Here is a 22,839-nt window from a genome sequence, read left to right as displayed (position 1 = left end):
CAGCGGTTTGACACTCATGCAGAGTTTTTGCCGCCGCGGTGGCTCAGTGGTTATGGTGCTCGGCTGCTGACCCAAAAGACGCGGGTTCGATCCCGGCCGCGGCGGCTGGAATTTCTTTGGAGGAGAAATTCTAGAGGCCCGTGTACTGTGCGATGTCAGTGCACGTTAAAGAACTCCAGGTGGTCGAAATTTCCGGAGCCCTCCACTACGGCATCTCTCATAGCCTTAGTTGGTTTGGGACGTTCAACCCCATAAACCTAAACCTAAACCTAAACCCCTAATTTTTTTTTACAGTGCAAGATTATGTACAGGAACGGAATACAAGAATAAGTGCACAACTTCTACTAGCAATGCATGTTTACAAAACACTTCCAAACAAAGAATACATGTAAACTATCGAACTTGAAGCACATGAAGATAAACTGAAAACAAGAAGAAAAAACATGAAAACATGAGACACTAGTCTTCCTTTAATAAAAATCCCTTCAGTGTTTTCTTAAACATGTTTAGTGAAAGATTTCTGGTGAATAGGTCTTGAATGACTGGATAGCTGTTTATTAAATCCGCTATCTGACCGCTTAATCTTCATGTCCATAGTTGGTTCGAGCTCAGGGCTTGACTATGGTTCGCGAGCGCAGTAAAGCAACAAGTTGGCTTATTTCTCCGACAGTTTTAACGGCTAACGAGCGTTGGGCTTGTCGCAAGAAAAGGGAACGAAAAGTGCCGAAGAGACAGCTTCAAATGGTTGCCGAGTTATTAGGAGCTCGCTGCGTCTCGAAGAAGGAGTGTTTTTGCTAGCCTAGGCAAAAATAGACGCGTAGGTTTTCTTGGAGTCGCTACCTCGATTAAAACAGCTCGAAGACGTCTTGGAACAACTAAGACGACGCAGATAGTAAGCCATTGAGCCAACATTGTGCCAAATAATAATTAGCTGCGCTACCACTACGGTTTAAACTTCGCTTTCGAGTCGAGGATCGCTTTTGAAGGTGAAGCTGCGTCAAACAAAGATCATGCTTAAGCTCCGCCTTAAGGTCTAATAGGTCATATTTTTACTTTACACTTATGTACCGCTGCGAGCCTGGCGCAGTGGTGGAGGAAATGCGCCACTGCCCTGTGATGGCGGGCGCTGCCTTCGGTGGCGCTTGACCCAGGTTGCTCTTCCCGACTAATCATTGAATGAACTGCCATTTGGGCAAGATGCGTTGACGTCACAAGGTCAGGTGACCTAGCCGGCCCACCCAGCTTTTTTGAGCGTCACAGAGGGACCGCGTATAGACCACGGCTGAGTGGAAGCGCACGAAAAGCAATTGACACAATGATTAAGAAAAGGCAGAGAAAAGCCTTGTGCCTATACCTATATTACGTGTTTCTTTCCAATAAAGGATCAGTTGTCAGTAGCGCGTTGTCCTGTCCACCTTTCTTGTGAGTGTCGTGTTTTGCGCTAACTTTCGTACGAAGAAAAAAGCCAGAATAATGAGCAATCGAAGAGAAGCATGCGCTGGCATCCAGAATAATTACTCAGCGGGCGAAAAAGGTTAAAAGCGTTAGATTTTACCTAACACCACTCCATGCCGGAACTTACCACGACTGCACAGAAAAAAATTCCATCCTCCCGACGGCTTAACTGCGCACTTTGTCTCAACAGCTCGACCCAGCACAGGTTTCAGGGTGTCATTGGCACTGCTTTTCATCATTCTTGTAAGAAGAACTCATGATGCGAACAAATTTAAAGCACTCATCTATGCTAAACAAGCAAAAGAAAATGTCCACAGGGTGCAGCCGTACCTTAAAGAGCGCAAGCGTCCATCTTGCAAGTGGTATTTTTTTTTTCGCGCGCCGGACTTGGTGAGGTCCTGTATACGGTTTCCCAGTATTCAGGCTTTGTGCCGCACATTTATGCGCCTTGTTCACGAGGATCTTGTGGCATTTAAGTCGCGTCCGCAAATGCTGACGCTGCGCCTTTCTTTTTCGCCTATCAAGTTTTGTTGGAAGAACTAAAGTTTAAAAGAGGTATTTTTATGAGCTCGTTTGAAAATATAACTAGCGTGCATAAGAACTTGTAATGCGGCGATGAGGCGCATCCGACACGGATCGCGGCAGAAAAGGATACTCGCAGAAGGCCTCGAATCGGCAGTCGTCCTCTGGCCGACATGGCACTGACTCGTCCTGGATGGCGCAGTTCTTGGTGCAGCACGGTGAATTGCTCGGACTGCGCAAAACGTCGGCTTTTACTAAGTTAGAATAGATTAGAAAGACGGCGCACGGGCTTCAAGGATTGCCCAGCCATCCTGATTTCACTGCACGCCATGTCACATCTTGATATTGATACATGCATTCGAAGAAGAGACAGAAGTAGCGCATGCGCTAGAAGAGGAAGAAGTTAGTTGGCTCTCTCGCGCGCGCTCGAACCACTAGGGGACCGCCGCAGGTTTTTCGTCTCTGCGCGGGTGTTCTTTTTGGCGTTGCACGCTACAGTTTGGTGGAGCAGTGCTGGGTACGCTTCCCGACCTGCAAACTCCGTACAGCGTCACTACGGACCTCACACCGGTTCACCAGCGACCCAGCCGCCGTCTCCGCGGAGAGTCGCCTGAATTTGGGCCCCTTCCCCCGCCAACAAGGACGACGCAGCCTCGACCGCCGAGTCCAACTGACATGGCCACTGACACCAGGACCCAGCCGCCGATCCAGCCTCTACCGTCGAGTCCAACTGCCATGGCCGCTGACACCAGGCCCCTGGCGCCGATCCTTTGCCACCCACCGCGAACACCGCCATCTTTTCACGGTGACGTGTTCGAAGACGCTGAGGACTGGCTGGAGACGTTCGAGCGGGTCGCACGCTACAACGGCTGGTGCGACGAGCGCAAGCTGAATAACGTCTACTTTGCCCTGGAAGAGTCTGCTCGGACGTGGTTTGAAAACCACGAGGCTACACTTCCCACCTGGGAGACGTTTTGCCGGAGTCTCCTGGCTACGTTCCCCAACGCTGACCGCCGGGAGAAGGCCGAAGCTGCGCTGCACTCCCGAAATCAGCGCACGAACGAAAGCGTGCGCATGTACACCGAAGACATGACCCGTCTTTTCAAGCGCGCCGACCCCAACATGACAGAGGAGAAGAAGCTGCGCCATCTCATGCGTGGGGTTAAGCAGGAGCTGTTCGCGGGCCTCGTGCGCAGCCCACCCCGCACGGTGGCGGAATTTCTAACCGAGGCGACCACGATGGAGACGACGCTGCAACAACGGGCCCGCCAGTACAACCGGGACATCAACTGCATGGTGCCTGAAGGCTTTTCGTCGTGTCTCGGCGGCAGTGCAGACACCTTGCGTGAACTAATTCGCTCCGTTGTCCGGGAGGAACTGCAACGGATCCATCTGCCTCAGGTTGCACCTGCGCCGCTGGCAGCGCTGTCCGAAGTTGTCAGGGACGAGGTGCGACAGGCTGCGCAGGCACCTCCTGTCCCCGAAGCGCCATCCCGGTTCGATGACCGACCCACGTACGCATCTGTTGTACGTCGCACGACAGGCTACGGTCCCATTACCCCAACGCCTGGCGTGAGCAACATCGGCACATGTCACGCAAGCGTGCCTGGCTACGGTGTGACCCCGTCGACCTCCGTGAGTAACATCGCCACGTATTCTGCAACCGCATCTGCTACAGCTGGGCCACGCCCTCGCAAGTCGGATTTGTGGCGTACACCGGACCGCAGGCCTCTCTGCTACCACTGTGGGGAGCCTGGTCACCTCTACCGCGCCTGTCCGTACCGCCAAGTGGGCCTTCGCGGTTTCCATCCCGACGCACCCTGCCCTCAGTACGGCGAACGACCGCATGAGATTGCACAGCATCTCTGGGCACGCCAGAACCCTGCCTACTCTGGAAGGCGCGAGTCCCGTTCCCCTTCGCCTCTCCGTTATCGCTCTTCCAGCCCTGGCCGCCAGAGTAGCTCTGCTGGCCGTCGCTCGCCGAGTCCGCGTCGGGGAAACTAACACCAGCGACCTCTGGAGGCAAGGCCGCTGACGTCGGGACGTGTCATGATCCTCCATCGCGGAACCCTCGAGCCGACGATACCCGGACAGAGAGAGGCAGCGACAGTATCAGATACGCTGCATCCGATTTGCGTGTGACAATTGATGGCACTGACATTACCGCGCTGCTCGATACCGGTGCTGATTACTCTGTTATGAGCCGTGCCTTCGCTGGAGAACTTAAGAAGGTTCTGACACCGTGGACGGGGACCCCCATTCGCACCGCTGGTGGCCACCTAATTTCCCCTATGGGCAAGTGCACGGCTAGAGTTGGGATTAGTGGTTTTACGTACGTTGGTGAATTTGTCGTACTCCCCGAGTGTTCCAGAGACTTGATTCTGGGGATCGACTTCCTGCAGTCGAACGGCGCTGTGATTGACTTTCAGGAGGCACGTGTCACGTTCTCGACCAAACAGGCCGTGGCGCGCTTTGACTCCCGCGATCCCTGCAGCAACGCTCTGCGCATTGTCGAGAACGACGTCACGGTGCCGCCGCGGTGCAGTGTTCTGGTGCTCGTGCGGAACGACCTCTTTCATGACTACGAGGGCCTAGCGGACAGCCATAGTCCACTGCTGCTTAAGCGGGGACTTGCCGTTGCAAGAGGTCTCGTCCAACTACGTGACGGCCGCACCCACGTCCTCCTGACTAACTTTGCCAACGAATATCAGCACCTGGCCAAAGGCATGACTATTGCCTTCCTCCACGACGTTGCTGAGCTTCCAGGTTTGTGCACCGTGGGAGGACCCTCTCCGGAGTATGCTGGCCCACATCACGTTCTTCAGTCAGTCAGAATAAATCCTGCCTTGCCGTCGGTTCAGAGGGATCTTCTGTCGGCCCTCTTGGCAGAATTTGCGGACTGTTTCGCTACGTGCTCGAAGGTCGGCCGAACTCCACTCGCCAAGCATCGTATCATCACTGACGAGACTACGCGACCCGTCTGCCAGCGCCCATATCGTGTTTCCCCGGTGGAGAGAGAAGCCATTCAGAATCAGGTTGCCGAGATGCTTGCAGACGATGTCATTCAGCCGTCCACCAGTCCGTGGGCATCGCCTGTGGTTCTTGTCAAAAAGAAGGACAATACTCTGCGTTTCTGCGTGGACTACAGGAAACTTAACAGCGTGACCAAAAAGGACGTTTACCCGCTGCCCAGGATAGATGACGCGCTCGACCGATTGCGGAACGCCAGATACTTCTCGTCATTGGATCTTAAAAGCGGGTACTGGCAAATCGAAGTGGACGAGAGAGACCGCGAGAAGACGGCTTTCGTGACGCCTGACGGCCTCTATGAGTTTAAAGTGCTCCCATTTGGTCTGTGCTCAGCCCCGGCAACTTTCCAACGCATGATGGACACTGTCCTCTCCGGCTTGAAATGGCAGTCCTGCCTGGTGTACCTGGACGATGTCGTTATATTTTCGCCCACCTTTGACCAACACTTGGAGCGGTTGCGCATTGTGCTACAAGCGCTCAAATCCGCGCAACTCACCATCAAAGCCGAGAAATGCCATTTTGGCTTTGAGGAACTTCGCTTTCTTGGTCACGTTGTCAGCGCACAAGGTGTTCGCCCGGACCCCGACAAGACTGCTGCCGTCTCAGGTTTTCCACGCCCAACTGACAAGAAGGCTGTTCGCCGGTTTTTAGGACTGTGCTCCTATTATAGGCGCTTTATTCAAGATTTCTCGAAAATCGCGGAACCGCTGAACGCACTGACCCGTGACGACACGCCCTTCCTGTGGGGGACCGACGAAGAGGCTGCATTTGTCGAGCTTCGCAGCCGTCTGCAAAGCAATCCGATACTCGGCCATTTCGACGAGCATGCTGCCACGGACATCCACACTGACGCCAGCAATGTTGGCCTTGGTGCAGTACTGATCCAGTGGCAAGACGGTGCAGAACGGGTCATCAGTTATGCTAGTCGGACACTTACGCGCTCCGAGACCAATTATTCTACGACGGAGAAAGAATGTCTTGCAGTGATATGGGCCATCTGCAAGTTCCGACCGTACCTCTACGGACGACCCTTCCGTGTGGTAAGCGACCACCACTCCTTATGCTGGCTGGCGAGCCTCAAAGACCCCTCAGGACGCTTGGCTAGATGGAGCTTACGCTTGCAAGAATACGACTTAACAGTAGTTTGCAAGTCTGGCCGCAAGCATCAGGATGCGGATTGTCTGTCGCGCGCGCCTATCCCAATCAATACCGAAGAAACCACTGATGATTTTCCTTTCCTGGGCTCTGTTAGTACCACCCAAATGGCGCAGCTTCAGAGGGCGGACACGGAGTTGGCGCCGCTCATCGATTACCTCGAAGGCAGTGAAGCTCCCATTCCGCGTGTTTTTCTTCGAGGGCTTCACACCTTCACTTTACGGTCTGGTGTTCTCTACAAGCGCAACTTTGCCAACAGCGAAGAAGTGTTCCTACTCGTCGTACCATCACAGCTGCGGTCTGAGATCTTGAGTGCCTGTCATGATGCACCATCCGCCGGCCACCTTGGAGTCAGCCGTACACTCGCGCGGATTAGACAAAAGTATTATTGGCCCAGGTTACTCCCATCGGTGCGGGCCTACGTCAAAACATGCCGTGAATGCCAACGTCGGAAGACTCCTCCATTGAAACCGGCCGGATTTCTTCACCCCGTCGATCCACCGAAGACCCCTTTCCATCAAGTGGGCATGGACCTCCTTGGCCCATTTCCGAAGTCTTCGTCTGGAAAGCGTTGGGTAGTCGTTGCGACTGACTACCTCACACGGTACGCTGAGACCACGTCTCTTGCCAAAGGCACTGCTGCTGAAGTGGCGCAGTTCTTCGTCCACAACATTGTCTTGCGTCATGGAGCACCCGCCGTTGTTGTTACTGACCGGGGAACTGCTTTCACGGCCCGCTTAACCCAGTCCGTGATGACTCTGACGCACACGAGCCACCGACGTGCTACGGCGTATCACCCGCAGACAAACGGGTTGGTAGAGCGACTCAACCGCACACTAGCCGACATGCTATCAATGTACGTTGACGTCGAGCATCGAACTTGGGACGCCATTCTGCCGTACGTAACGTTTGCATACAACACCGCCCTGCAGGAAACAACCCGACTGACCCCCTTTCAGCTTGTCTTCGGTCGCCAGGTGACCACTCCGTTGGATGCTATGTTGCCCGTCGACCCTTACTGCGACTCTGACGCTGACATCGACGTAGATACCTTCGTTCAGCGTGCTGAGGAAGCGCGTCAACTGGCCCGCCTGCGCATCCACCGTCAACAGGAGGCTGACGCCACTAAGTACAACTGTGGACGCCGTTTCGTCAGTTATGCTCCCGGCGACCTTGTGTGGATTTGGATACCTGTTCGTCGCCGCGGGCTCTCTGAAAAGCTGCTGCGCCGATACTTCGGCCCTTACGAAGTAGTGCGCCGCATCAGTGATGTGACTTATGCAGTTGCTCCCGCCCCGACAGCTTGTTCATCGCGCCGGTCGCACCGAACTGAAGTCGTACACGTTGTTCGCATGAAGCCTTACCACGACCGGCTACCTGACTGAACTGCGGTCCACTGCAGCTGTGTTCTACCCTTTCGCTGACTTTTCACTCCCAGCCGCATCGTGTCGATGCTGCAGAAGAGGGGGGCAGTGATACATGCACTCGAAGAAGAGACAGAAGTAGCGCATGCGCTAGAAGAGGAAGAAGTTAGTTGGCTCTCTCGCGCGCGCTCGAACCACTAGGGGACCGCCGCAGGTTTTTCGTCTCTGCGCGGGTGTTCTTTTTGGCGTTGCACGCTACAATATGCTATTTTGGTCGCCTAAGAGGGCTGTACCGCTTACACTGCTGACGGGACTTATGCTCCGCTTTCGATAAAACGCACTGCTCTCTTCTCGGGTATCGCACATGCTGTTGCGGAAGTCACCTGAGGTCAGTAAACAGGCAAGGGAAGAGAGATGAGGGGCTTGTTATGACATGCATATGAAGGAAGCATATGAAACATGTACGTATTGTCACGGCGTTGGCGGGAAGAAATAGACGGAACAGCGCATCCTACAGGAGGGGAGCCGGCGACCTTAACGTCTTTCAGTTCGAGCACCACCAGCGTCAACGTCTCTGAGCCTGAGCGCCACCTGTTTCGGTGGCTCTTGGCTTCCTTCATACTGATGCCAGTAAGCCATTCTCAGTGTGAGCATACAAACACGCCCTTTCAATCGCTTGCATAGAAAGGCTGAAATTTGGGATGGCAGGTTCGAAACTTCTACCTGCTGCGTAAGGCAGTTAGAAGCTTATCTTTCGCGCTCATGTTAGATCCCCCGGCGACTGCACGTAAAGATAAGAGCCCGACTTGAAGAAACTAACTCTTCCAAAAGCCCACCTTTGATGGAAAGTCTTAGCTATAACTTACGCGCGCTCAGTGCGTTACGCAAGCTACTGCTGAGCCTGTGAACTCGTTAGTGTGTGGTGCAAATCGAAGATGCAGAAGTCATCGCCGCCACTCATGCTTTACGAAGGGCTGTAAGTTTCGATCGATCGAAATTTACAGCCGTTCGTATAGCATGAGTGGCAATCGATCGCAATAGGTCAATCAATCAATCAATCAATCAATCAATCAATCAATCAATCAATCAATCAATCAATCAATCAATCAATCAATCAATCAATCAATCAATCAATCGGTCGATCAATCAATCAATCGGTCGATCGATCGTAGCAATGAACTGAACGGCTCGAGATCACGCGCGTACCTGCACTTTGCCCCCGGCCGCAACTTGCACGCGCTGTCGGGCCCGCTGTCGCGCGGGTAGCAGCAGCGGTCGACGCAATCGCGGCTGTCGTAACCGCAGTCGCACTCCTCGCCCTCTTCGCGCACCTTGTTGCCGCAGAAGGGCCCGCGGGGCTCTGCGCCAGGGCGGGGGCGAAAAGGCCAAACAGCTATAATCTCACCAGGCGTGGCGTCAGGGGCACGGCAGGAGGACCGATGTGATGACCAAATACGCTGCAGTCATGAGTGACACTTTCCAGGCTCACAGTGCCTGTCACTGAACACGAAACTAGCGCATTGCATCCTAAACCCGTACTCATTGAAGATGTGTAAATTAACCTTTTACACGTCTCAATATGAAGCAGTCTTTAAAAGAGGCAAATTTCCTATTGACAATTCACGTAAGGTTTCTAAAACAGGAAAAAAAAATTAATCCGCCCATATTTACAGTCACCAAGCAATTATTTTTCCCATGCTACATTTCTGGGACACTCACGTTTCCCATATAGACAGAATCTAAAATAGGAATATCATCTGTCTTAAAAATTTTCTGCTGCCAAACGTCAAATTTCTAAAAAAGGAACATTTGCAAGAAACTCGTTGCCAGTAAAAGACACACGGGCTTTATTTCCTTATTTTTCTTTCCCGAAATCATCACCACCTTGTCATATCTTTTACTTTGTTTTTGTTGATTTCATTTTTTTTTCTGGGAAAGGACTCCGCAAACACTCGGCTGTGACAAGGCTTAAAAGATTCGCGTTTACAAGTAATAATTCAAAGCTTTTAAATCAGTCGATAATAAATATTATAACTGGGATGTTTTCCACGATAATGATGCAGTATGTGAAAATAAAAAAAAATTGACGAAACGTGTATTTTGAAGGCAAGCAACTGTTTCATGCGTTCAACTTTCGGAACATTGGCAGGCAAAAAAAAAAATAAAATAAATGGCAGCTCTCTGTCCTAATTGTCCGCAGATTAGGGCAGATAGAGGACAGATTGTTTACAAACGTAAAGCTTGTGTTACATCCCCTCCCAGCCCGTATTTGTCGTAAACCCTCTCCCCCCTTCCTGCTGGAGTACTTCGCAGGTTTCATGAGGAAGTCCTATGGTACTGGCATTAAATTGTTTTCTTTCTTCGGCTTAAAGGGCCGTTCAACACAACTCCATCCAATTATTGTCTTCAGTAAAAATAAGAGGAATTTCTGGCTCTATCTAGGTTATGCTGGCGCTTCTCAGGCATCAAAAGACGCATTTTTGGTAGAGAAAAGTGAATTTAAAAATCTTTCCGCCAGTCGTTTCGAAGTCACGGCGTCGAGGAAAAAGGGTTGCCGTCGCTCTGAAGTGAATAACAGTATAGCATAGCCTCCGGGATCAGCGTTAAAATCGCTGTAGACGCGCGGCATTGACTTGCGAAATCGGCCGGTGACGCCGACATTCGAATTTCGTTTTGATTTTTTTTTCTAGCTCATAAAAGCTTCGTTTTCGGTGAGAGTTCGAACAAGGTACGCTATCTATACAGGCCAACTTGTATTTGTCCCACGTGTTCCCTCAGGCGCTCGGTGCAGGATAATAACCCGCAGAGAACACAGCAAGATTCCGTCGCCGCGCTTCAAACTGTTGAATTTTGGCTCGCGAAAAGCAAGAAGGCCAACAGGGCCGAAGAGGAGGTACGTATAGGGGCAGAGACTGATTTCTCCTAAGTGCTAGAAAGCATGTCGCGTGAGCTTCACGCGGAAACCTGTCAGACATTTCGCTCGAGAGAATGCCGCGAGAGGGCAGCTCACCCTGCAAGCAGTTGGGATTGAACGCCTCGTCCGCAACGAGCTCCTGCAAGACGAGCGTGATGTTCCGGATGCTACACGGCGAGAACTTCCGGCTGTTGGGCTCTGCTCCGCGGCGAGCGTTCGGGTACATGAGGTAGTTGCCGTCTGTGCCGCCAGGGGTGCACTCTGCCGCGACGTCGTGCTGTGGGTGTACAGCATGCGCGAGGAAGCTCAGAGCAACACATGTAAACAAGAGCTCAGCTGAAGCCTCAGCAGTCATGCACATCACATACGTTGTAAAGACTTTATCATTCTTCTTCTCCTTTTGGTGGGCTTCCCCGCAATGCACCCTCCTTAGCTTGGTTAGTTACCTTAACTAACAAAGAAGGGTGCCGGTGTCGCAGCGACACGAGCGCCACGGATGGCGTGATTGCTGCGCGCGCACGTGGGGGAGGCGGTCCCCTTCGGCTCGGGATTTGGCCCCGCACGAACGTGTCTGTGCAGCGCTCCGCTCTTCGCCGGTGAGGCGAATGGGGAAGCCTTGTGGGAAGGAACGTTCTCCCGCATCTGGTCCCGTTCGGCGGCGGAGCACCCCCTGCCCTAGCGTGGGCGAACATTCGCTCGTATATCCTTGCTGGTAAGTCGGACGTCCTCGATTCCTTAGCGTATTTTGTTGGTAGTTGGCGTTATTGTTGTTGGATCAATAAATGCATTTTTTGTGTCAGCCAGAGTTTCATTCCTCTGCTCCCTGAGAGCAAGGACCGTCGTGGTCGGCGAGCGCTCGGTAGCGTACGCGATCTCGGGGTGGGGTCCCGGCTGTTTTGAAATGTATCAGCTGCGCTTAAGCAGGGAGAATGTGTTTATCTCACCGATTGAAACCACACAGCGTAGATAGCTATACGCTCGACGGAGGTAACTGAAGGGCGTTGATATGAAACGCAAACAACGACTGATCGTGGGTATAGTGAATAGTACCTTGAAGCTGTGTGCCACATGGCAGAGTGTCTTACGCAGTAAACAACAGAAATAAGATGTGCGTTAATTTCCCCGACAAGTGTTCGAAGATTAAGTTAACAGACTCAACTTTTTTGGTCCGGGCGAGGAGAGGTGGAGTTCCGCATTGAAGCACTTACTTTTATCGAAGGCTGTGAAACCATGCTTGTTATATCTATTATTATGCTTCGTTGAAGAGTAGACGTGGGTGCTTTTTATTTGCAGCTATGGGAATTGTAATATTGTGCAGCTATTCGTGGACGACTCCCAAAAGTTCCTGAGTTCTTAGCTTCAACACTGTGCGCCATTCACCGGCGGCTTGATGAAGCGGAGCAGAAAAGCGTCGAATGGGCTGCACTACGCCTTTGAGTGAACAGAATCTGATTCTTGCTTTAACCCTAACATTTTACCGCGTGCCTGAATCTGCGTAAAAGAAACATACTGCGCTGCACGGATATGGCAAATACTGTTGGCAATTTAAGGCCGTCTCTTCAACACTCAGACCACAGAAAGCCTGCGACGGCGATGTTTTTCCTGGTTAAACAGCGTATTCACGTGCCGCAACTGGCTATGCCCCCGTTTTTTCTGTTTTCTTTCCTGGCGAAACAATTTTAAATCATTTAATAAAGAAATTTACACTCCAGGGAGCAAGACTCAGAGAACGGCCTTCATGTTTGGGCGTATAAGTCGCCTCGTACCGGTGAGCCGAAGCTGTGTCCCAGCTCGTGGGCGAAGGTGACCTCGGTGTCTCGTTGCGACTGGCGCACATTGTTGTTGATGAAAGTGACGAGGCCCGTGTTGAGGCTGAGGCTGCCCTTATACGCCAGCGACATGTCCACGTTGGCGCCGAAGTGGAACTTGTCGCACAGGCCTCCCGAATCGGCTGCATGGGCGGAATGAATCCCTTGTGTCCGCCGTTCGCGAACGAAGAAGGTTGCACACGAGAAATAAGGACTAATCCCGCACCGAACAGAAACACGAATCGGATTTGAGATGCTCGGTCAAGCTGCGAATCGTGGCTACGGCTACTACAGGGCCCAACATTACACGCCTCAGGCCTACCTTGAGTCCCCGAGAAGTGTATGGGTATACATATTAAGGGAAATGTGAATGGTCCGAAAGGCTGATGCGCGCAGTTCTCAAGGACAAAGTAAGACGAGTCGTTCTTTGCCTGTGTGCATTGTTTCTCAAGCGATGTGGTCGATGTAAACCGGCTCTCCACACCCTGGACATTGAATTGCATTAGTACAGACAAGGTAGTGAAGTTGGAGAAACAAGAGAAGAAGCGGTCGCTCCCTTTCCTTACAATATCGCGAGACGATGCGCCAAGATGTACCTGCCATGTCAGATAGAGCTGGCTTCTTTCCGAGCATGATTTCTTTGCATGTGCGCACCGCACGCACAACAGCTCTACAGAAGCTGTTAAGCCCGCTTCTCGATTGGGTGTGGTGCGTAGTATTCCCTCCAACCTCGCTGCGGGTAGACTTGACTCCTGAGTTAGTGCCAAAACATGAAAATACGCTCCTGAAGTTCTCAAGCGGTACTCGTGTACGCTACACGCTGTGAAATAACGACTAATGGTCACGGCATACACAATGCCTTCGGCGTGCAGTGATGACGACTGGTTCAAAGGTCGCGTGCAGGGAACTCAGGGAAGAGCAAATAGAAACTCCGTAGAAACTGCCACGAAAAGTGCCCGGGTGTTTGGCTCTGGTTTATAACGGCGTTAACTGCAGGAGAAGGGCAAGAGCCCCACAGACCCACCCTCGGGCTCCGCGAGGTAGGCGAGCCCCAGCGTCCCTCCGGGGAAGTCCCGGTGTGTCCACACGTACGAGGCGCAGAAGTTGTCGTGGTTGCTCTTGGACAGCTCGAATAGCACGTGCGTCGCGTCCATGTTCTCGCGGCAGAATGGGTTCGTGTGCCGCGTGGGGCCCTCGCACGCACTCGAATCGTTGATCTGCGCGTGGACAGCAGAAAGATGTTTTAGGGGTGAAAACTTCCCTGCTCCTCCACCAGCCAACCGTTTAAGCTGGAAGGTGGAGAGAGGGAAATTCCATTCGTAGTGAGCAAAAATGAATGAAAGATGAGAAGATTAAGATTAGGAAGCCACAAATGGAACACATTCCTGGCCAACCTGCACACGCTGCACTTCGAAGGAGATGCCCGTGATGCCCCCGAAGTCGGTCGTGCTGAAGACGTCCGTGGCGGCGGCTGTGTGCGTGGCCACCATGGCAGTGATGGCGTCGTGCGTCTTCTCGCGCTCACCGCCCAAGTCCGTGAGCACGGCCTCGAACAGCGTGTGGTCTACCACCACCTCCAGGTTGCAGACGCGCTTCAGGCGACCGCCTTCCTGCCAGACAGCATAGGTTCCACCGCGCATGAGTTTCCACATGCAGGGCACTCAGCCGCATGCCAAGAAGGGTTGTGCTGCAAGCTAGCGGCTATTGGAAGCGAGGGGCTCTGACTGCGAAATACTGCCTGGCATGAAACCTGATTGCTCTACTCATACTATACGCGCATGCATGCTTCTAGAAGCTAATCTTAAATCTTCACTCTCACTCTCGTCCGGAGTGCATCATACTCATATGTACAGAGGGTAAAACGCATGTCTAGAACACGTTCTGGGCGTAGTTCGGGCTGAACACGCGATATCTATAGAAAAAAGTTCGATAAAATTGGTCTGGATGTAAGCATGTGCAGTTAAACTTGTAGGATTTCGTTATCGATTTTAGACTTCCTGGTCGCAGCGGCCTTGGGAGGTGTGGAACAGACAGTTCGCTTGTTCTAGACATGCATTTTGCCCTCTGTACGTGTGTATTTCTTCGTATTTGGCTCTTCATTCACGCGTATAATCTTGCTTCATTTTCCTCCCTGAAATCCCGGAAGTGAGAGTTGACAGCACCTGTAAAAACAACTTTGTAATCCTATTTACGGCTCCTTCATCGCCATCGCTATCCGGCTGTTGTAATGCATTCCGACTTGCATTAATGGGGACATTGACGACGGATAGAAGTTACAGATAGCACTCTAAACGAAAACGAAGCTTTTAAATTCTAGAAAACACATTAACAATACAGGTTTTTTTTTTTTTACGTCGTTTCTATGTCTCAAAGCTGCTCAGGCTATGGAGACGCCGTAGTGGAGGACTTCGGATTATTTCTACAACTTGGGGTCGTTTAACGTCCACTGACATCGCACAGTACTGCACAGGCCTCTAGCATTTCGCTCCCATCGAAAAGCGACCGCCGGAGACGGGACCGAACCCGCGTCTTTGGGGCCAGTAGCCGAGCACCAGGCTAACCACTGGGCCACTGCGGCGGTTCAGTGTTGTTACAGGTGCTGCCATGGCTGGAGGATTGCGCAAGAAAACTGCGATGCGTCAACATGGCCTGGATTGCCAACAACTTACAACCGGTGGCAAGCCGTTCTTTTTGGCAACGACGTTACGAGTTTTGATCCACTCGAGTGAAGATTTCAAAATTTGATCCTATAAAGCGATAAAGACATCCTTTGCTGCTTGAAAAAGCCAGAAAGTGCAAGAGAATCAGTTTCTACTTAGAAGAATAACTCGATGGAGCTGTGCTCAGTGTTCTTTTAGCATAAGAGGTCCCAACGCAATGCTTTCCCTGGGAGACCTATTTCTGCATATTTCTGTGGATGTTTTCAATTAAGAAATTCGGGATCGATTAAAACCTTCCAGCTAGATATTCATGCCAGCGATGGAAAAAAAAAACACTAACAAATTATTTCCCTTTTCCTCCTGCGCCGGAATGGCATAGTTAGTCCACCCGTGGTCAAAATGCTTCAGGTTATATGTCTTATTTTCAGCTGTGCATTGGAGCACTTGCGATTTTAAGCTCTAAATCTAAGCAAAGATCGCGGCAACCGTCGTTCGCATCATTCAAGACCTTTTGGCGCCGTAAGCATCCTACTATGGAGGAGCAAGTCGCTGATCGTGGTAAAACTTCAATGGTAAATTATAAACGCTTTGTTTTCCGCAGCAAACAATTTTGTGCTTTTAACTCAGTAATGGCCGGCAGTTGACCTTTTCATATGAAACGAACGCGTTAGCCAAAAGCTGGGCGTGCAAACACGTGATAAGGCTCATTCAGAGCAGATGACTTATGCAGGGCGATTTTTTAACCTTTGCAGAATTTCGCTTGAAAAACTGTGACACATAGGTAGGTTTGATCTGCTCAGCTGGATTGTACCGCAAGGCGGACACTACGTACCTTATGTAGATGAATAAATAGACGATTAATTAACTTAAATTAACTAATGAACTTTTTATTTTTTATTCAAGGGGGAAGGTTATATTAAAAAATTGGTGGCCGTCAACATGGAAGGTGAGCCTTGTTTTTAAATTTCTTAATCCGCAACGAGCTCTAAAATATCGAACATCAAGAATACGCATTTGGAAGCTTGTTGAGTTGGCTTTTCCGCAATACGAATTATTTAAATGGCCATTCTCGCACTTTTCATGCATCGGACACAGGCGCAGGCGCGTGCTCCATTAATGCAGAAAAAGCTTAATTCACATCAGGGACGATACCGCGCGCAGCGACGGCGTTTCAAAATTAGGCAATGTGAGAAAGCCAACTAAAAAAACTTTCAAATGCGTATTTTTGACGTTCGATATTTCGAACCCCGTTTTCGATCAAGAAAGTTTAACAACAAGGCTGATCTTCAGCTTTTGTGGCCATCAGTTTTTGGATATCACCTAGCCTCCAAACATCAAAAATAAAAAGTTCATTACACACTGTAAGTTATTGATTGCTTAATTATTTATGGAGGTGAGGCACATAATGTCGCCTTGCTGTGCATCCAGGTCGGCAAACCGCAATGTATCTCTCACAGTTTTAGTGCGAAAGCACCACTTCACGAGGTCTAACCGGCTCACAGCGTTTTGTGTGAAGCCTGACCTTGAGGGTGACCTTGGCCAAACCGTAAATAAATGAACATTGCCGCGGCTGGGAATCGAACCCGCGGTGGCGCGAACAGATGAGCTTCGATGGCCACTGCACGAGAGCACTGTGCTATTAACTGCAACACACACTCGCGCTTTTATAGTCGTCTTCATCAAATAATACTACTACCGAACTATAGTAGTCTACCCAGTAAAGCAAAACCATGAGCCAAGTAGGCTAAACATATGCTTTCGCAAGTATACTCGATTTAACTACGTTAAAACACTGCCACACACACACAAAAAAAGTCAGGGGGCACTTTGGCTCTCTAAAGTGCTGCAAGGCGAAAGCGTTTCCTGGCGCACTGTTTGGCATTGACTGCGAGTCTGTATGGGCTGTACTAGTGCTTTATTTGACTACACACTTTGCCGACTTTGACTGCTTCTTTAGCACGACTCTCTCTCTGCTTCGATGAGTTCGGTTGTATCCATGGCTCTGTTCGCAGTAATGAGGTATGTAATGTGGTCACCCACGGACGCCTTACGCCCTCTGTCGGAGTAGACAACTATTTTTTATTAGTTGTCGTCTGCTCTAAAAGGGGGCGTCAAGCATTAGTGGATGACCTCATTACTTCGAATCCACGCACTCTGACCTTGTAACCATTTCGACCAACTGAAAAGCTGACACCTCTGCTGACAACCTTCTGTCGACAACGATGAGGCATTAAAGGCTTTCGCCTTAAAAAAAAAAAGAAAAATCTGCAAAAGGTTAAGAAAAAAATACACGCCCTGTATATCGCCGCCTGTCTTGATCGGGCTAGTTTTCAGGTCTTTAATTATAGGATGCAATATTGAAAAAAAAAATAAACTGAACCCGACTGCCTTGTCTATAAAGGGAAAATTTGCTTTCAGCTTACAAGGAGGGCTCTTACTCTGAGGTTTCTTGCAGTTGGCCCTGCTGTGTGAGGCGTCGAAAACGACTTCGTCGCGCCGATGAGCGAGTGCCGCAGGTTGCCGTCAGTCGAATCCAAAGCCGAGCGTTTCGGGCGGAGCTGTCGGTGCTGCTTCCTAAGTTTCTGGATGAGAAAGGACCACACCAATCAGCTACAAAATCTCATTTTATCGAACATCATCTGCGCAAAAGTGCGACTGAATAATACTAGCGTGGACAACGAGAAATAAAAAATAAAGAAAATGGCGTATAGCGTGTTCCCTTCTGTAAATGTTTTTGACTACGATCACCAACTAAACGCCAAATCTTGGTAGATACTCATATCAATTGCCTTTAAGCCTAGCACTTTTCATTCATCAGATAGGTGCTGCAGAAAAAACTGAGTACAGGCAGCCTGTGTCGCCGACAGAACGAGAAATGTATTAGTGCGTTAGCATTAGAAGAGAGGCGGAAAGGAGGGACGCGTGACTACCTCGGATACAACGAACGATAGTATGCCCCCTCGGATATATCAAGCTTTAGAGTGCTAATCTCGGATAAATTGAATAATTGCGTGTTAAGCTGGTATATAACAAACATTCGTGTGTCACCTCGGATATAACGAACCAAAGTATGCCACCTCGGATATAACAAACGTCTGTAACCTCGGATATAGGTAACTTCTGTGCGTTACCTTGGATATAACGAACCAAATTGTCACCTCCAATAAAACGAAATTTCGTGTCATTACCACGGATGTAGCGAACTTAGTGTGTTGATCTTGTATCTAACAAGCCTAAGTATGCCACTTCGGATACAACGAACTTCGGCTATAATGTACGCTTGACTGCTAACGCATTCAAAAGACACCGAGGATCGCCTAAGAAGTCGTAGGAGGAACGGCAAAGAGTTCGGCGTCAGGTAACCGACAGATTTTGCCCTTGAACTCAGCGCACCTAACTTGCCCAAACACAGTCTTTCATTAAGGCCTATGAGATCGATTATCAATCTGATCGTGTGTTAGGAAGTTAAACCCACAGTAACACATTGATGTATAACCTATTTTCGTCGGCGTGGTTTTCTGTAGCACATGACAAGCAAGGACAATTCAGGAAAGATGCAGTAGCTCGAAGCGCTAACAGGTACGTGGTGAGGGAACAGGACGACCGTCCTTACCGAATATGCACCGGCACGCCCAATTACAAGTGCTTCTACGCAAGGGCAAATCTCCCTGAGTGGCAACTGGCCATTGAAGCCAGCGTAGCTGCCTTCCAACACAGTCTAACGACTCGCTCGGCAGCGCCACACCTGAGCTAGCGTGCGGTGCTCTCTCCGCACGCGGTCCAAGAACTGCTGGGCGGCCCCGTGTAGGCCGCAGCGGCCGCCCGCCGCCGCCGCGTCCCTCGCAGAGTAGATGACCGAGTGGACGCCGCGGCGCGGAGGCCTCAGGTAGCGGCTGGCGCGCTCCACGTGGAATTCCTCGATCTCGGAGCCCGTGCCGAGCGAAATGCGGCCCACGAATACGCCGTCGAGCAGGGCGCCCACCACGCGGCTGCCGGAGAAGCCTTGCAGCAGAAAGGACAGAAAGGACTGCGCTGCTTGAAGGCATAACAGACTAGACCACATCGATGCGTTGCTGAATGAGGCTGGTACACACGGGTACCTTGCAGGAAAACAACTCTCATACTACTAGGCCTTCTCCTGAATAAGGAAGCGACCATGATAAGTAGACCTACCTCACAACCTAAACCCCATAAATTAATCTGCTGACGAGCACTCTTGGACCATTAAGGTCTCGTTCATTTCACATTTCAATCTCAACTATTGCATAAAGGGAAATAAAATGAATAACAAGACTGCCTAACACAGCATGAACGCTGGACTAATCCATTTTCCAGCAAGTTCCTTAAACGACCGCGGATACTCACTGGCTCTGATGTAAGACTAGAACACATGAACTAGTGAAAAGACTTCTTCCATCAGGGAACGGAATGATCATTGTCGCCATGAATCAATGCGTAAGTGAAGCGACTAAAAACAAAAACAGGCGTGAATGAGTAAGTAGATAGATGAATAAAAACATTGGAGGTGGCATTAAGACCACCTTAAGGGTATGACGCAATAGTGGTAATGGGTTAACTCGCATATATGCAGAACGTCATTCTCTACTTTACAATCGCAGATCCCTGGGCGTCCTCATACCCCTCCTGGCGCACTTGTGCCGCGGTTATTCATGATACGGCACTACCGTGCGATGGGAGCTGCTGCCACCGGGTTTGTACGATCCAGGTTGCTCTTCCCGCGCAACCTGTCGCGACCAATAATTAAATGAGTTGCTGCATGCCACGGTGACCAGTTTGCTCGCAACCGGTGGGCAAGGTATGATGACGTCACCAGGTCAGATGGCCTAGGTGGCCCACCTGCCACCTAGGGGGACCATCTAGGTCACGTGACCTTCTGACGGCATGCCTAGGGAGGCCACCTAAGGCAAGCTGCCAACAACGCTGTCGACGGAGGGACTTCACTGACAACGGCTACGTGGCGGACAGGGCGATCTGCGCATTTGATGCGCAGAGGACGTCGCTAGTAAGTTGGCTTCGACTTCATCAGCGCGTTGGCTCATGGCGCCCTCTTCGCGCAAGCACGCAAAACACAGTGTGCGCCAGGAATTCGTGGCTCTCTGTGTGCGCAGCTGCGCCAGCTGGTGCTTCATACGCTGGGAGGAAGGCTGTTTGCCACGTTTCTAAATCTTTGGAGATCATATTTGCTATTGTGCAGTTTGTTGAAATGGAGCGTCAGTTGGATCAAACACTCGATCAGTTTCCACCAAGCGTACGCTTCAAACCGGAGACGCATCTGAACTTGGGCTTGCAGGTGCTCTTGCGTATGGAAAGTATGAAAGCTAATGAAGACGACGATTTCCAAAGCACAGCGTGAAGGGCGGGAGGTACGTCGCGGCAAGAGCGGCAGCGGCCTAGCTGATTTGTTCGCTACTTATTTCTCTGCTGCACCCTTTGTTGGACATGCACCGGACGTCGAATTTTCGTTCACTGATCCGTTTAAGTGCTAGGTCATTAGTGACGCGCATAGGACTTACCTGCAACATGGCCTGAATATACGTGGTCGAGACTGGCGTTGACCGCACCGCGGCTGGTCACCAGGACAAAGTCGTCGGAGAACGAGGAGCGGTCGCGCACCAAGCGCAGGCGGAACAGTCTAGCAAAAATGAATGCCAAGCCACATTGTAACAAACAAACTGGGCAAACAGACCTTGATCGCATAACCGCTTGGTGCACATCATGGCAAATGTGACTGAACCCCGAAAAAATGCAAGGGAATGATATTTAGCCGGAAAAAAACTAACTCTTCTTTCAGTTACTTATTGAATAATATTTCAGTGTCCTACGCGTGTTCATACAAATACCTGGGCTTATATTTCTCGAGTAACCGCTGTTGGTCCACTCATGTACAGAAAGTAGCAGCTAAAGCATCGCGCACATTAGGGTATCTAAAACGTAATCTTCATGGAACTACTGCCACTACCTTCAGTTCAGTTCAGTGCAGTTCATTTATTTCAGTCATGTACAATGGCTGAGGAGAAAGGAAAAAAAGCCGCACACGCGGCTTGAAAAAGCTCTCATCTCCCGTAGCGGTTTGGCACGGCGATGACAGACAGCAGTAAAACAGTAACAAGAGAATGCATGAAATAACAAATATGTACAATATCTTCATAAAAGATCACCAGAATAGTCTCTGTACTGTTACACACACGCAAATGATAGTTTAATCAAAGCATATGGATACTTTGTTTATTCTACAGTTGGATATTATTCATTCTTTTGTAAGAACATATTTCTGACAGCGTTATATGAAACGGAAAGAATGGATAGATTAGTGAAAGTGTTTCTATTAAGGAAGGACGGTAACACATACCTGAGAGTTTGATAACCGTAATTTGTGCGTGGACAAGGTACATACCAATATTCGTAGTGTCTTGTGTTGTGAACAGCGGTATTTTCCCGTAGATTCGCAAGGTCAGCAAAAAATGTCTAAGCTCGCCTATCAAACATTTGTTCGTCTACAACTCGAATATGCATCTCCCGTCTGGTCACCTCATCAGTCTTATAAAATTAATTCTCTTGAATCGGTTCAGAACCGTGGTGCACGTTTAATGTCCAGAAACTACAACCATCACTCGAGCATAACAAGCATCAAATCATCGATCTCTCTCTCTCTCTTCATTGCAATCACGGAGACTAATCGCCTTAATCTGCCTATTTCGCCAAATAATCCACAGTGCCTACTCTTCAACGCTGCCTCCTGTACAACCAAACCGCACCTCCCGTCGTTTTTCTGGTAGAACGCATTTCTGGTAGAACCACTGCATTTAATTTACCTGCCCTGCCGCAGGTTCTGATTCACTGGAATGGTCTTCCGGAACACATCGTGAATATTCGTGATCCGGCTTGGTTTAGGGCCGAGATAACGGCCATTTTTTAAGTTACTATCGTGTCATTAAACATTGTATCTTTTCAGCGACCGGTACTAACGGTCCATAAGTTTTGTATAAACGTGTTACTAATCCTGCGGTCATTAACCCTATCAATGCAATCCCCCCCCGCGCCCGCGCACACACACACACACACACACACACACACACACACACACACACACACACACACACACACACACACACACACACACACACACACACACACACACACACACACACACGCACACGCACACGCACACGCACACGCACACACGCACACACACGCACACGCACACACACACACACACACACACACACACACACGCCCGCACGCACACGCACACGCACACGCACACGCACACACACACACACACACACACACACACACACACACACACACACACACACACACACACACACGCGCGCGCGCGCGCTCACATAATCTGTTCTTGGTGCCTGTTGAGGCGATATGAATAAAAGTAGACACTTTATAGGGACGCTGTTCTGCACTCAGGTGTTTCCACCAGCAAATGAAGCATTTAACGCCAAGAAAATTGTGCTCAGAATCTACCCGCCAGTCGATTACGTCCTTAGCGATATGGACTGGCTGTCACTATTTTGAAGTGAATAGCAGGGCAGCACAGCCTCCGTGATCCACGCGGCGCCGACTCCCGCATTTTGCTTGCGAAAGCGTCCGGTGATGGCGACACATGTACTTTGTTGGCGTGAGTAATCTTTCTCCTAAATTAGTTTTCCCAAATAGACAGACTTCTGTCAAAAGTTTTCGTTTGAGTCTATTGATATGTCCTAGTTTAACGTTTTTGCTGAGAACTCAGTACCATATAGATGCAGGCCAATTTCTACTTGTAGGCATTGACCGTTTAATCCTAAAATTCCAGCGTCCATCCGTAAAGAAATGACCTGCGACAAGGCAGGTGTAAAAGAGAGGTATCAAGACAAGCGACTTTATAGAGAATGCGAGAAAGGAAAAGACGAGTTGGA

At 50.2% G+C, this 22,839-nt stretch overlaps 1 protein-coding gene across 1 annotated transcript in view; it reads right to left on the bottom strand.

Annotated features, from left to right (window-relative positions):
• Positions 1–22,839, bottom strand: part of LOC149339840 (disintegrin and metalloproteinase domain-containing protein 10-like) — a 32,124-nt gene that overhangs the window by 7,221 nt on the left and 2,064 nt on the right. Inside the window, exons 3-8 of the mRNA XM_089551005.1 lie at positions 20,443–20,561; positions 18,654–18,910; positions 13,643–13,858; positions 13,273–13,465; positions 8,733–8,886; positions 2,111–2,209 (exon numbers count right to left, since the gene is read on the bottom strand). Coding sequence (XP_089407131.1) covers positions 2,111–2,209; positions 8,733–8,886; positions 13,273–13,465; positions 13,643–13,858; positions 18,654–18,910; positions 20,443–20,561 — 1,038 coding nt within the window. The remainder of the gene's footprint in view (positions 1–2,110; positions 2,210–8,732; positions 8,887–13,272; positions 13,466–13,642; positions 13,859–18,653; positions 18,911–20,442; positions 20,562–22,839) is intronic.

The sequence above is a fragment of the Amblyomma mixtum genome, chromosome 6, assembly GCF_055824585.1.
Source record: "Amblyomma mixtum isolate Tamu chromosome 6, ASM5582458v1, whole genome shotgun sequence".
Classification (NCBI taxonomy): domain Eukaryota; kingdom Metazoa; phylum Arthropoda; class Arachnida; order Ixodida; family Ixodidae; genus Amblyomma; species Amblyomma mixtum.
This window is presented reverse-complemented; position numbering and strand designations above follow the sequence as displayed.